Below are 15,294 nucleotides of genomic sequence, written 5' to 3' on the forward strand. Positions count from 1 at the left end.
TGTGGACACAAGTAATTTGTAAAATATAAGGTATACATGCTAGGTTAACATTTACACATTCTAACCAATTGAGGTTAACTACAATACATAGTTACGAAAACTTATATGATTTAATAATAGCCTTTCAAATTTTAGCGAATAGTCATACTATATAAAAGATTTAAAAGGTGTAATTATTATTGTGTGAACCATACTAGCAAATAATGTACATTTAGTACACAATTAATGTATTTTTAATATATTAAAAATGTATATTATTTTCAGAAAAAGTAAATTATTTTGGATAATGTACATTTATTACACGAATAATATAATGTACTTTTATTATATTAAAAATATATTTTTTGTTATAGTCTACACAGCACTATGTGAACTATTTTTCACACAATAATTTGCTTAAAAGGTGGCAAAGTTAATAACATGATTGCCTTGATTTGGAAAAACGTGAGTCAATTAATAATACAATTCTTTAGAAAAATAGAAAGCTACTTTTATATAAGAATGATGTGCTTCTTTTTTTTAAGATAGCTAAAAATGTGTAAATTTTATTCAAATACTTTTTTATCCATAAATGTTTGCATGTGGAAGATAGCTAAAAATGTGTAAATTTTATTCAAATACTTTTTTATCCATAAATGTTTGCATGTGGCGTGGATATATTAGAAATTGAAAAAATATTTGAACATTTTCAATAAACAAACTGTTTAAAATAACTTTTCAAAGAATTTAATGATTGTTATGTTTACATAATAACATCAAACGTTAATTTTTGTTTATAAAGTTAGTTAATGTGAAACCACCAAACACTTCTAAGTTCTAACTAATTTAGAACCAAACCATTGTTGAACTAATTTGAAAAAAAAAAAAAAAACCCTAAAGTTAAAACATGAAGCTTTATTAATTGAGAGGAATAAAGATCATTTCATTTCGACCAATTTTTTTTTTTTGAAAAACATGCCGAAGCTATCATATTAAAATAAATCCAAAAAAATCTGGAGGAGAAGAAACTCACTCCCCAAACACAGAGGAAAAACCAACCGCCCATGTAAGCACATGAATTACGTGATTCGCTGACTTTCTAACATGGCGAACCACAATGTTCTCAATGTCACATAGACGAACTTTTTTTTTTCCTTTCTTTTTTAAATCAAGTGAGATGATTTAAAATTGAACTCTACTATGTATATATATTCCCAAATTCTACTCCCATCCCTAACTTTTCCTCTATGATGTAATAAACAAAGGATAAATTATTTTCACTATGCAAGTCCCCAAAAAAGTGTTTCGTCAAGAATTTGAGAGTAGAAATAAAAATCGAGAGCAGAAAATGAGAATATGCCGTATTTTTCTTTAAAATTTGGTGAACATATTCCTATGGAAGAATGTTAAAGAGAAAATTGAGGGTTTGAGTTGTCCTTGATAAGAACATGGGGCAAAACCTAGTTTCAAAAACCAAATTGTGTGCCTTTGATGACTAGGTTTGGGATGTACCAAAAAAATAACTCTCATAGAATATAATGTTACTCCATATGATTTAAACAGCTAGCTGCAATAAACATCAGAATCTTTATATGGACACAATTTCATTTTGAGCATACTAGCATGCATGACACTAGCTATCACCTATTTCAAATGCCAAGATTTCCGGTTCCTCCACCTGCATCAAAGTACATGGATCCTGTAACATCGCCGCTTACCCCTTCCATAAGAGCGAAACGCATGTCTTCGGAAGGCCTCCAGTGCCGCTTCCTTTGGTTTATAAACCAGTTGTTTATCTGCTTTTGGTCCAACCCTGTGGCCTCTGATAACTTATTCTTCTCCTCTTCCTGCAATTAATACCATTTCTATGTCTTCAGCATTCTGGCATAGCAATATGGTTTTATGTAGACTTTGCACAAAACCGAGGCTAATCAAACTATATAGAGTTAATTCCATTGTTTGTTGTAGATTTATATGTGACATTCTACTTTTTTATTTTCAGTACATCCCCTGTTGGTCCTAGTATTAGTGGCACGACCATTTTTGGTCTTTTGTCAACAAACCTATTTAAATGGTGCTAAATATTAGGGCATTTCTGTCTATTCAGTTCTAAGTGTTAATTTCTTTTTTGTCCTAGATTTATGTGTCATCCCACTGCTGCGGAGGCTCAGGTTGTGAAGGCTCGGAGGCGCAAATTACAATTGAAGAAGACAGGGAACTATAGCTGTGAATTAGGGAGATTTTTCAAAAAAAATAAAATAAAAATATAGTGGGTCAACCCACTTTGCAGAAAAAGACCAAAATACCCTCGTATTTAACGTCATTTGAACAGGTTTATGCCACAATAATACTAAGAGTCTAGGACCAACAATAGATGTTCTGATAAAAACGAACTAAAAAGTGGAATGACACTTATAAATCTATGATCTATATATGTCATTTCGGTACTCACCCAGCCAGGGATAGTTCATCTAATTAACATAGAAATAACCAGTGGGCAGGGGGAGGTTCATCCCTGTCAACTTGGTCCTTCAATCCTTCATGTGTATAGATTTTAGTCGAATTTAATTTATTCACAATGTATAACACTTATTCAACCAGATCGAAGTAATTAAGGTTAATTACCGTGGGGTATGGCCACCTGTAGTGGGAGTTCCACCAGTCTAGCAGTGCAACCCTTGCATCCTTTGGGAGCTTTCCTTTCTTCCTCTTCTTCAAGAATTCCTTCCTCAAACTGCTAAGATATCCACTGTACTTTCGCATCAGCATTTCTTTAATCTGCTGGTCACCCTCGCTATTGTTCAGATAGTCTTGACTTTCCGCTACTTCCACTTCCCCGCAGCTTAGATCCTCTTCTGATGTACCACCCGCTTCATCTGACAAAACTGAAATATAATTAGCTAGCATATACTATTGCTCAGATGGCAGAGTTGTGACTCTCCCATATGGAAGACCATGAGTTCGAGCCTCATTGGAGGCGATACTGACTCTTTGTGCTCCAATAGGTTGAGAAAGTATGTTTGAACAGATACTACAATGTAATAGAGTTAGTTGTATTCAAAAAAAAAATTAGCTAACATATACTAATGCCCAAAATAAGGCGTGCTCTGACAAAACTTTGAGAATGGAGTAAATGTGGTGCATGATCGTGACTTGAAACATCTATTACTTCAAGTCTCACGTTTTTTCCCAATATGAGTAACCCAAGTGTTAAGAGTCCCGCATAAAAATATAAGAAAGAGAATATGGGTTTATAAGGTCATGGGTTAGACTAGGCAATTGATTTGATTCAATCTTTTAGTGTGGTTTGGCCCATGTGCATATGAAGAAAAACGGAGGCCAAATGTGGCGGTCAAAATGATGGACTGCACAAATTTTATACAAGATACAATATTGAAATTTCTTCCTTTGGTTTCAAAGTTTGGACAAATTTGACAGAAATTAGCAACTAGTATTTGCATAAGCATATAAATATAGAACTATACACGAGGCAAAAGGAGTCAAGCACCATGCAGTATACAAATAGACCAAATATATTACATCTAGTCATTCTGCATACACATATCATCTAACACAATTTTATTGTATGAATTGAAAGATGTCTTTCATCTCAACTAAAAGTTTTAGCCAATAGTTGGACCACACATTTATGTTTTACCTATTATATGCTCACCTTTCGCATGAGTCTATCCCTAATAATACATTTCATCTCAACTAAAAGTCTAAGTTGATAATTGAACTAGACATTTATGGTTTATATATTATACGGAGTATATGATAATATGATTAACAGCATGGGTGTACAAGAATAAGAAAAAGGAAAAGAAAAAAAAAACATTAATGATAAGCGTGCTACTAATTCTCCTTTGACACTGGCAGTCCATTCAGGCAATATAAAAATCTCTAATCAAACTTAGAGTGTCATATCATGTGGCATGTGGCAATATGAACAACACCACCATCAAGGGAGTACAAGTATATGGCCTTTCTAGACTATGTTAAGCATTTCATTCCCGACAAAAATGTTCATTAAAATTGCAACGTACATATGTTTTGCACAAGGTAAAAACATGTGACAATTTGCACTTCAGAATTCCACAAAGCATTATATCTATATATAAATTAATTAATGATAAAAACTTTAAGGTGTCGCTGAATGGTAGCTTAATGTCAATGCTTCTTTTTTCTAGTTTTGGAAAATAACTTAAAAATTAGAAAAATTGAAATAAAGAGGTCTTACCTAGTAATATGATGATTGTTACGGGGGAGGGGGGAAGGAAATTATCCACACAATAAAACAAATGAAGCTCCATCAGTACCATGTATTACCTAGAAATTACGTACGTTGTCAAAAAGCAAGCTAAGTCATCCTATTATCCTAACCTTAAAAGCAAGTATGAATGTATGATTTTTTTTTTCTTTTTGTTTTTTTTTTTGGCGGGGGGAGGGGAGGGTCTAATTCTAATTAAGTTTCGGTACTCAATCTCCCCTAGTAAGAATGTATAATACTTTGTCTGCTATTCATTCATCGTCACCTACCCTTGCACATAAGCTGCCACGCCTATTATGTCCCTGTGATACATTATTCATTCAACTCGAAACATACACACTTTACATGAATTGTCAAGAAAAATATAACTTGAAGTTGCAATTAGATCTTTCATCCTGGTTATATAGATCTGTAAAGCAATTTGTGCATTACACAGAAAACAGTGTTTATCATACATGAAACTTTGCTTTTACTATGTAAATTTATTTAAAATCGAGTTTCCATTAAGAGATTAACATGTAGAAAGTAATAGTGACAAAAATTAAACATTTCATTACAAGCCTAGACCTGAATCACATAGCAAACTTAAATTTCATTTGGCACAATTATAATTCAGGTCTAGGGTTGTGATAAAAATACAATAAAAATCCTCCGGGAGTGTTGCTCCCAAATGTGGCCCGACTAAAACTAAGGTGGATTAGTCTTATCACATGGGATAGGTATACCAGTGCAATATGCAAAAAAAAAAAGTACAACAAAAATTCCACTAGAATAAGGTTAGAGGTTCACCCGCTAAATTCATTTCCTCAATTTAAATCTCTCCAAGCTTTTTTGTCCCCCAAAAATAATTTTAAATGTCTAGAGAATAATCCCATTTTCATCTCGAAATTGTAGCAACCTAGTTCTGTAAATTATATAATATTCTGATAAACAAAGAAACCTAGAACAAATAAAACCTACTGTAGCAAACATCACTATCAAAAGTAAACAAATGTAACTATTGCTACAGCAAGATTGACAATATATAAATCTAGGAAATATTTTTACCATACTTCAAGAAACTCTCTACTTAATTAGATTAAAGAAATTGTTATATTTTTTTTTTTGAAACAGTAATTGTTATATTTATTCACTCTATTTTTCTAGCAAAATAAGAAAAAAGAAATTAAATATTTCAAATATTTATTTGAAAGAATTATAACATAGTAAACACTAGGGAAACTTGCACTTTTTGTCCCTAAGTTATAGGGAAATTGTAAGATTCACCCCTACTTGTTGGTCATGCTCACTTAACTTCTCGTCCTTAAGCTATAACTAAAATGGCAAATTTCGTCCTTTTCCTAAGCTGTAGCTGCCATTGCAAATTTCGTGCCTAATGTTTTGTTAGAAAAAGGACAAAATTTGCAACGTTAATTATAGTTTAGGGACGAGAAGTGAGCAAGATCAACAAGTAGGGACGAATCCTACCATTACACTGTAACTTAGGGACGAAAAGTACAATTTTCCCTAAAAATTAAACGACACAGAACTAATCAGAGACTAACCTTATCAATGAAGTCTTTTAATAACACTGCAAGAGATAAGAAACAAAGTCTGACAGTATTGGGGTGGGAGGGAGTGCATGCTGCCTCTAACCAAAGGTCTCAAGTTCCAAGGCCCCCCCAACTACTACTTACCAGTGTAGGTCACAAACCCTAATATATACATACAGATTGGCCCCACCTAAAGTAAAGGGGGCAACATCTGCACAAAATAAAAGTTTGAACAAAATAGTTTCTCTGACCAACTAAGCTCACTACAACTGCCAGTTATATGATCAAGAAAACAGCAAATAATAATAACAATGTTAAGGAAAATCCAAGAAGCAAAATAATCAGAGGTTTAAACACAGACATTCCACTAGACATTGATGAGCTCCTCCATTGACTAGGTTTAAGGGTATGTAAGAATTAAAGCATGTGCTCCATCTCAACTAAAAGTCTAAGCTGATAGTTGGACTGCACATACTATATTTATGCTCACAGTAAGAGGTGTCAATAGTACAACAAAAATAATCAGAGGCAAAAAAAACACAGAATATTATGTCAAAATGAACAAGAACATAAAGATTTCTATAAAAACTAATATGTGAGCTTATTTAATTTAATATATAATATACATTGTAACATAGATTTATGTAAAAGAGGGAAAAACACAGACATTCAGTGAAAATGGAAATTTATGTGATAGAGGTAAAAACACAAAGATTTAGGTGAAATTGAGCTGTAAAGCACTGGATGAGGTTAAAGAGGATAATTATATTTTTTTACTATTAAGTTAACCACTTAGCAAACCCTAAGCTAATCTCAAAATTGGCCAACTTGGACAAAGAATTTAAGGTAATATTGTGAAGTGACAAAGACAAGCAACCTAAAAAAAAAATCTTAAACTTGCATATTGATAGTGGGTTTGTTGCAGTAAATAGTGATATTAGTATAAAAAAAATGGGATTTTTATTTAATAATTACCACCAGAGTGATAGGAGTTGAAGGAGGTGGTGGGAAAGGTATCTTTGCAGAGGTTGCTGAGCTGAGACTCTATGCTACTCAAGAAAGTCTTGGCTTCATCAAAGGGCTTTGACAACTCTTCTTTGTATTTGTACAAAACTTCACAGTATGATTCCTTGAAAACCCAAAGAATTGAAAGAAAAAAAAAACCCTCAATTAACCCAGAAACAAAAGTTAAAAACCAAAAAATAAAACACAAATCCTTATTCACCATGAATTCATCAAGTTCAGGATCAGCACCCATCTCAGCTGTGGTGGTGGTGGTGGTGATGGGCTGGGTCACTTTGCTCAGTTCTTCAAGAAGTGCAGCCATTTCTGGAGGTGCTGCAACCTTCATAATTATATCCATTCTCAACATCATCATCAAGAACAACAAAAAAATAAGAAGTTCAAAATTCACTTGTATGTATTATGCAAAAGATGTGAGCATAAATATAATATGTGTAGTCAAATTATCAGCTAAGACTTTTAGTTGAGATGCAGCACATTATTTAATTAAAGAAGGGTAACCCTATGACAACAAATTCACACTTGTAACCACAAGGTCATAGATTCGAATCCTTATTTCTCGGTCATCTATGAATAAGCCCATAGCTAAACTGATTTACTTTCTTGTGATCGATCATCGGACCGAAAGGGTTGTGGTTTCTCTCCTGACCCAAAAAAAGAAAAAGAAAAAAGAAGAGAATAGAAGAGAAATATAGGGTAGGGTTAAGGAGATTAAAGAAAGAGATGGGAGAATTGAAGTGAAGAAAGAGATGGATTACCTTTCTGCATTGGATATAGGCCGATACTAAGTTGGGATAAAGAGGATGGGTGGCAATCTGTGCTTTTACAACATCTGACATCATCTCCACACCCCCTCCTCCTGCTTTACTATTCTCATCACTGTTATAGTAATTCTCATTACTACTGGTAAGCACAAGATGATGACCTTGTTGACCCTCAAGCCCCCCATTGATCATGCTACTTTGATGATGATGATTATGATGGTGATGAATATCATCAACTCCAAGACTAAACACATTATTGTTATTGGAGGGAGCATTTGAAGGTGCAAGCACAGAATGAATTCCATACAGCTCATCCATCTTTGCTTCTACCTGTGCATATAGAGAAGGAAGAGAAGGGTTTTTAAAAAAACAATAATAAAAGGTGTGGAGAAATAGATGGAGGGAGAATCGGAGAGAGGGTTTAAAAAAATTGTGGGTGAAAAAGTGAAAAAGAGGGAGCAGAGCAGCTTTTTTGGTGGAAGAAATAGTTAATGGAGAAAGCTAAGGAAAGGAAAGAGAAGAGTGGAGAAGCGGAAGAGATAGAAGAAAACAGTGTAAAGAGAGGGAATGGATGGACGGGGGACAGCGGGCGTGGGGAGGACATGATATGACTACATGAGAATGAGAAAGAGAAAGAGAAAGAGAGAAACTGAAGGGGTGGGTGGTGGGTTAGGCGCACGTTCTCGCACGGTGTTTCAACAGTGTATCTGATGTACCCAGTAGTGTATATATATATATATATATATATGGCAGTGTTTTCAGAATCACTCTAATTCCCAATACCCCATTTCTCTACATTTTTACACGTCTCTATTTTTAACTTCTTCTCATCATAATATACGCCAATTTTATATTTATTCTCACTCTTTATTTTATTTTTTTTACTTAGGTAATCCAACTCCGTCGGAGTAATTCTAAGTCCTTAATTTTAGATTACGAAGGTAAATTGCAAGTCGCGCAATCAATCACTGCACCGATCAGATCTTAATCTTCATATGCGAATAAAGAATTCAATCTAAACCTCCCAGCATTCTTAGGCCCCCGCCTCTCATCATCACCTTTAAGGTAAGCGACGAACCAACTACGTTAAGCTCGGGGCTCTTTATTTATTTTTTTTAATCATTTGTTGATGTATTATAATTTATTATCTAATTGATTCATATATATATATATATATATATATCATAACTTTTATTCATTTCTCAAGAGTGTATATTTTCCTTGACTCACATAGGATGGTCAAGTGAGTAGGACATGATTCTCCAATTGTTATATCATGGACCAGCATTCATATGCATTGTGAACCCTCATACAAAAAGTTTGTACCTTCAGTCTTAACTGTTAACAGTTTCTGTACATGTAAATAAATAATTTGATAATTGCTGACACATAATATGATACCTACGGGTACAGAATGTGTTAACTACAGATATAAAATTTGAAGATTATTTTTGGATCAGGTCTACAATACAAGGTAGACCCTTGTTCATGGTATAATTTGGCATTATTCTCATGATGTTTAAAAAATCATGAATTTGATTTTTGTCAATATCCTAATGCACTTTTATCTTTTTTGTGTAGTTGTAGGTTTCCTCATCACCATTATATTAAAATTAATAACATATTAAAGAGAAAAAAAATAAAACTAAAATACATATAATACAACAAATCCTCCAACGTCATCAACTAATAAAATTATATTAATTATATACTTAAATTTAATAATATTGTGCACAATTTAATCTCATTCATAATCTATTACATACTTGTTTGGAAAATATTAAGGAGTCATTGTAATATTATTATGTGTCAAATCATCACATAGGTTGATCGTGAGACATATCTCCAAAATAGGTAAACGATACCCAATATCTATACAACTAAAAAAAACATTAAAACAGTGAGAGTCATTGCTCCACCAGTTAACCGCTCGACACGCAGAATCACCATTTTCTTAACTTACCAACTACAATGCTACCACATATGAGATCATGAAACTTTTAGTGGGTTAGCTCAATAGCTCGAGACGTTTAAAGTTATTTTTATTTAACAAGTATGTGGAATTAAAGTTGGAGCCAGTAAAATTATATTAAGAAAGTCAAAATTACAACAATAATGTACATACAATGCCAATCAATATCAACATTGATTAATTATACCTGGTATCATTATATATATCATACATAATTGTACCATATATTATCAATAATAATTTTTAACGATATTTTGTGTAGTCATGTATGAACTATACAAATATGATTGACATTGATATCAACCGATACTTTATATAATTTCACATTATGCAAAATATATACAATAATAAATGTACTTTTATTTTAATTACATTTGTCACATTTTTATCAAATAAGAGTTGTCAATTATTTTTTAGATAATTATTTATTAACTTAATATTCTAAAATTTGAGGGATGAGGACGAAACTTAGAATCATGAATTAAAGAATCAATATTAATATTAGTTGTTCTAATTCTAATTCTAAAACAAAATTAACGAGGATAATTTTGTCTTTTACATTTTCTCCTCTCTTTCTTCTCCATTTCTTGCTCCAAAACTCAATGGGAAAGAAGTTGGATTCTCAGGTGAGGCTCAAGAGTAATGAACTGCCCAGATTGAACGAATGGACGGATGATTCAAGCTACGAGAAATGGCTGTCAAATTTCCAAGCTAGAGAAATCGCTAAAAATGTCGGAGTTATAGGATTGGGACTTGCCAAGAACCAGGGAAGGGTTTACAGGTTTAAGGGCTCAATTTAGAGGCCGGGCATTCGCTCCACACTCTGACCTTATCTGGATGGAAATCTCAATCCCTGATTTGGTCGAATGCACACAGGGAGTGAAGTCTGTCCACCCTGAAATCATGCTGCCTTACAATCTCTCGCCGTCGTTCAACTGGGAAGCATAACGGAATGAACGATAATCAGATGAAGGATTTCATTCCTAGCTAGGATTGCGAAACTGGGCTACTGCTGCCACTTCATTACACTTGCTGCCTTCCATGGCAACACCCTCATGAGTTTGACCTTCAGCCTGTCCATTGCTTGCAGTTCATTACTCTTGAGCCTGACCTGAGAATCCAGCTTTCTTTCCCATGGAGTCTCAGAGCAAGAAATAGAGAAGAAAGAGAAGAGAAGAAACAAAAATAAATAAATAAATAATAAAAAATTGTCCTCATTATTTTACTCATTAAATATTTTCAGTTACTTTTTACATGACAATTTGGTCGGAGGTACTAAAATGAGAAAAATTGAATACTTATAGAATCAAATTTTTAAACTTGTTGACCCCAATTGATAGTACCCCAATAGTTATAGGATCAAAAATGCCCTACAAATTTAGGGAATTGGCCAAATCCTCATGCTTAATGGACAAGGTGCTGAACCACCACGCCAACCATGTTAGTTGTAGTGTTCTTTATTGTGTGTATGGAAAATGGCAAATTATTGGTCCACACAGCTGTGTGGACCATAATAAAATGTACATTTTTAATGTACTAAATGTACATTATTTTTGTACTGAATGTACATTATTTTTATATTGAATTTACATTATTTTTATATTGAATGTACATTATTTGATAGTATGGTCCACACAGCTGTGTGGACCATGATTGATGGAAAATGACCTCCTTTGCTTGTGGTGTGAAACGCCTTTATATAGGCCCAAACGTTGACTATTTAACTTTGACCCTAATACCTGATTTTGACCCGACTACTGTACAGGAGCATGGAACGTATAGGGATGTCAAACTCGAGAACTATTCCCTATCAATAAGTTTTCTTTGTATATATGATTGAGACCTCAGTTATTGTTATATGTGAATTATTCATCTTGTAAACTCTCATTAATATTTTTGAAATATTATTTTTTTCTCTATAAGATTGATTAGATAATGAATTTTTTTGCATTTAAATTCTTAAAATAAAGAGAAATTATGTCTCATACATAGTAGATCAGCTTGTAATAACATGTTGATGGGTAAATACGCACAAGTACTAATCCATAGAGCCGGTCCGTTACGAACCACCCAGTCCGTAGGATCCAAACAGAGTGCTAATCGGTCGTATACTAGCAGAGTGCCACCCGATTCGTAGGATCCCAGCAGAGTGTCAATCGGTTCTATACTAGCAGAGTGCCACCCGGTTCGTAGGATCCCAGTAGAATGCCAATCGGTTGTATACTAGCAGAGTGCCACCCAGTCCGTAGATCCCAACAGAGTGCCAACCAGTTGTATACTAGCAGAGTGTCACTCGGTCCGTAGGATCCTAGCGAAGCACTACTCGGTTACACCGCTTGTACTGAAGAGCCTAGTGATGGGTATAGGCGTTTCTCGTGAGGTCACCCGACCGGTCCATTATAAGCTTATAGCCATAAACCTGATGGAACTAAATCACTTGTGATCAACCGTATCGCTCATACCAATTGGCCTCGTGACAAACGAAGATGCTCTCGGATCACCCTTGGAATTGCCCCGACGGAAAGCTACCCGTCCAGTCTACCGTAGGCTGACCGGTCGGTCTACAAAGTGACGCAACCTGCAAGCCGAAAACTTAACTTGCACAATAAGTAATGAGGGCTAACAACGGCGATTGACAACCTGCATACATAACGGCTCTACCACCTCGATCAGTCAACCTACGTGTATCCTGCAGGGCGACCGCCTGACCAAGCCAACAAGGAGACGCCATGTCAAGCCACTTGCAGTAGGTGCATTAAATGCGTAGACCGACTTAGTTTGTATGAATAGGAGGGTCTCTCCCTCACTTCTCATCTTCATCTCATTGTAACAACTACTACTCACTAATTGTAATCTTCACTCTACAACATCACCCTACAGCATCATTCTAGATCGCGGTCTACACCCTGCGTAGCCGTTCACTTGTAATCATTTGTTACTTGTAGTATTACTCAGCCTCAGACTACTCGGTCGCCCTACGATAGACCGACCGACTGACCTACGAAGCGCTCTCCTACTTGCTCACAAACATACGTATTCGTAGTGTAATTGTAACCCTCAGTTCCATTTACGCTATCATTTGCGACATCCATGGGGACTCGAGCGAGACACTCTGTCTGTCCCGTTACTTTTTTCACTTCAAAATCCACCTTGCTTGATCGAGATAGCAAATAACAGGAGGAGTCGGAGCCAGAGCTACATGTAGAGGGAAGACTCAACCCGTTAGGTTGGATATCACCTTAACAATATAATGTGGTTGAAATGTTCCCCGAGGATGATCTACGTTGATTTTTCACTTCAAAATCCACCTTGCTTGATTGAGAGGCTTGATGAATGAACTCACCTCCAACCACGCAAGATAAGATACACAACCTATCTAACCAGTCGATCAAAATCTTGACAAACAGACTGGACGCGCGAATATCCATCTCTCTATTTCGATATCAATGAATGGCGCGACTAACCCGAATCTTTAGATGCCGATGCAAATAGCATACGCTATGCTACCCCCAACACTAGGAACACTTGGGGGAAACCCCGTTCAAGGAACGCCACCATAGGGATTCACTCAATTATATCAACTGTTGCTTGGGACTCCTGGTACAATGGTATGGCACCAACACCCCAAATTCCTATTGTAGCGCAGCAGCAACCGGTGGGTCAACCTTCTCAGGAACAGTTGCATCGGCAACCTCGAGATCACGACCTAGAAGAGATTCAATCAACAGATCGGTCGCAAAGACCGGACCTAGAAGAATATCAAGATCATAGCTAATCGGAAAAGCGCTAGGTCTCGATTGGGATCCCAAGACGACCATGACCACTTGAGACTAAAGTCTCGAAGGACTGCGGAGACAGAGAGAAGCAAGATTTGAAGCGCGTTACGATCCAGAGAGGAAGGCAGAGCAAGCTGATTAGCTTGTCAGATTGGAAACCGACCGGACAGGAGAGAGCGGCATTCAAGCAAAGAGGATAGTCACCGTCGTCAGTTAGCCAAGATGCAAGAGATAATCGATTGCTTACAACGAGAGCTTCGTGAAAAGAATAACGTGGGTAAAGAGCCGCCTAGTCCACTAATCACCACACCCTTCACTGACGATGTCATGAGCACGCATTACCCGCAAGATCTCAGGATCGTGATGATGTGAACCTACATCATATCGGGTGGTTTGACCCTCAGGAACACATCGATATGTATTAGGGCAACATGTTAATGTTGGGAGTGAATTATGCAGTCATATGTAGAGCTTTCTTCGCCACTTTGGTAGGTAAAGCGGCCTAGTGGTTCAAAAAGTTTGAACCCGGTCGATTGGAAACTTCAGCTAGCTAGCTTATAAGTTCGTGAGGTGATTGGCAGTCAGCATATTGAAAAAAAATCCCTACACCTATTTGAATGCGGTGAAGCAGGACGCAAGGGAAGCCCTGTCCACTTTCTTACACAAATGGGACCGTGAGGTCAACAGGTAGAACCAATGGAAGACCAGGCGGAAATTCACACTTTCCTCACGTCACTTCGTTATGGACCACTCTACTAAAACTTCATCGTCCATCCCCCTAAGACTTACTTAGAAGCGATTACTCGAGCCAGGCACCATGCGGACGCTATAAAGGCTAACATGGCGAATTGACGGGAATAATAACTGGTTAGTCGGGAGAGAGGTCACGACCCGAGGAAAGATCGACATCGTTTTAAGCAACATGGTTGACTAGAGGATGGACTGTGATTCACCCCGTTAACCAAACCCCTAGTGGAGGTCTTGTAGAATGCCGAGCAGCGCAACCTGGTCCACCCGCCCAAACCAGTGGTGCCTCCTGCTTCTCGAGGCGCGCAACCAACCGCTCAGTAGAGTTTGGGCGGTTAAGCTACGCGCGTAGGTCGGTCGACTGCCGGCTCAATTGTTCGCACAAGTCTCCCACAGATCCACGGGTGGCCTTCGGATGAGCGACGGTAGTAGCGTTAGCGTTGGCGTTCCTAGTGGTCCCAAAATGACGACTACAATGAGTTTGTGCCATATAGCTATGTTTAAAACGAGACTTTTCGTATCGTGTCCCCATAGACAGTGCCAATGTTAGTTTTACTACCGTGAGTTTGCTGCACAGTAAGCCAACACTACCGTAAAACTTAGAGAATTAATGAAGTAAAGGATACAAGAACAATTAGATAGATAAATTGCTCTTGCATTAAAATTAAAACCCTTTAAAATGTGACCCAGGGGGTATTTATATGAGATTAATAGGCATTGGAAAGGAAATATGGGAGAAATTAACAAATTTAACTTTATGAAAGCTAGCTAAACTGCCCAAAACCGCCATAAATGTAGCCAAATCCAAATTAGGAAAGAATTCCACCAGATCTGCCTAGATTCCCCATGAATCCCTTCTCTCACCGGCTCTGAGAGCTGCACCTGGTTGGTCACCGCGACCAGACTGTTCTCTCTACTCTAGAATCTAGTCTATTCTCTACTTCTCTGAGACTCTAAGTTCCACCAGTTCTATAGTCCGGTGGTAGTATGGTGGAAGCCGTGTTGGTGTGGTAGTGATGTAGCCTGAGGTGGTGTCGTCGACTTTTAGTGGTGATATTTGTACAAAGAAACCCTTGTGTCCAGGGTATTTGTGATAAACGAAGTAAATCGTCGAACCCTAGTTCTTTAAATTTGATTTCTTAAATTTATATGCATATTATGCGAATTTGTGATATGTTCTATCATTGTATGATATTCTAGGGGAAGCACTAACTTTTTATTGTAAACCCTA

The 15,294-nt window shown here is 36.5% G+C and overlaps 1 protein-coding gene across 3 annotated transcripts; it reads right to left on the reverse strand.

The window, feature by feature from the left end:
• Positions 1 to 1,443: 1,443 nt before the first annotated feature.
• On the reverse strand, positions 1,444 to 8,303 carry LOC116007283 (homeobox protein knotted-1-like 1). 3 transcript variants are annotated; one of them, XM_031247922.1, is made up of 5 exons: positions 7,563 to 8,303; positions 7,007 to 7,126; positions 6,760 to 6,910; positions 2,605 to 2,855; positions 1,444 to 1,826 (listed from the first exon to the last, which is right to left on the reverse strand). In XM_031247922.1, the coding sequence occupies exons 1-5, from the start codon at positions 7,884 to 7,886 to the stop codon at positions 1,629 to 1,631; spliced, it is 1,044 nt and encodes a 347-aa protein (XP_031103782.1). In that variant the 5' UTR covers positions 7,887 to 8,303; the 3' UTR covers positions 1,444 to 1,628. The 3 variants fall into 3 exon arrangements, with proteins under 3 accessions (XP_031103782.1, XP_031103780.1, XP_031103781.1); XM_031247920.1 differs by having other exon boundaries at positions 2,605 to 2,864; positions 6,757 to 6,910; positions 7,563 to 8,302; XM_031247921.1 differs by having other exon boundaries at positions 6,757 to 6,910; positions 7,563 to 8,300.
• Positions 8,304 to 15,294: the final 6,991 nt, after the last annotated feature.

The sequence above is a fragment of the Ipomoea triloba genome, chromosome 15, assembly GCF_003576645.1.
Source record: "Ipomoea triloba cultivar NCNSP0323 chromosome 15, ASM357664v1".
In the NCBI taxonomy this organism is placed as follows: Eukaryota; Viridiplantae; Streptophyta; class Magnoliopsida; order Solanales; family Convolvulaceae; genus Ipomoea; species Ipomoea triloba.

Excerpts from the sequence above, each read along its gene's own strand:
- LOC116007283 (XM_031247920.1), bottom strand. The coding sequence starts at position 7,886 with ATGGATGAGCTGTATGGAATTCATTCTGTGCTTGCACCTTCAAATGCT. Across the intron at positions 7,127-7,562 it reads CCTATATCCAATGCAGAAAG|GTTGCAGCACCTCCAGAAAT; the intron begins GTAATCCATCTC and ends ATAATTATGAAG. Across the intron at positions 6,911-7,006 it reads CTGAACTTGATGAATTCATG|GAATCATACTGTGAAGTTTT; the intron begins GTGAATAAGGAT and ends TGGGTTTTCAAG.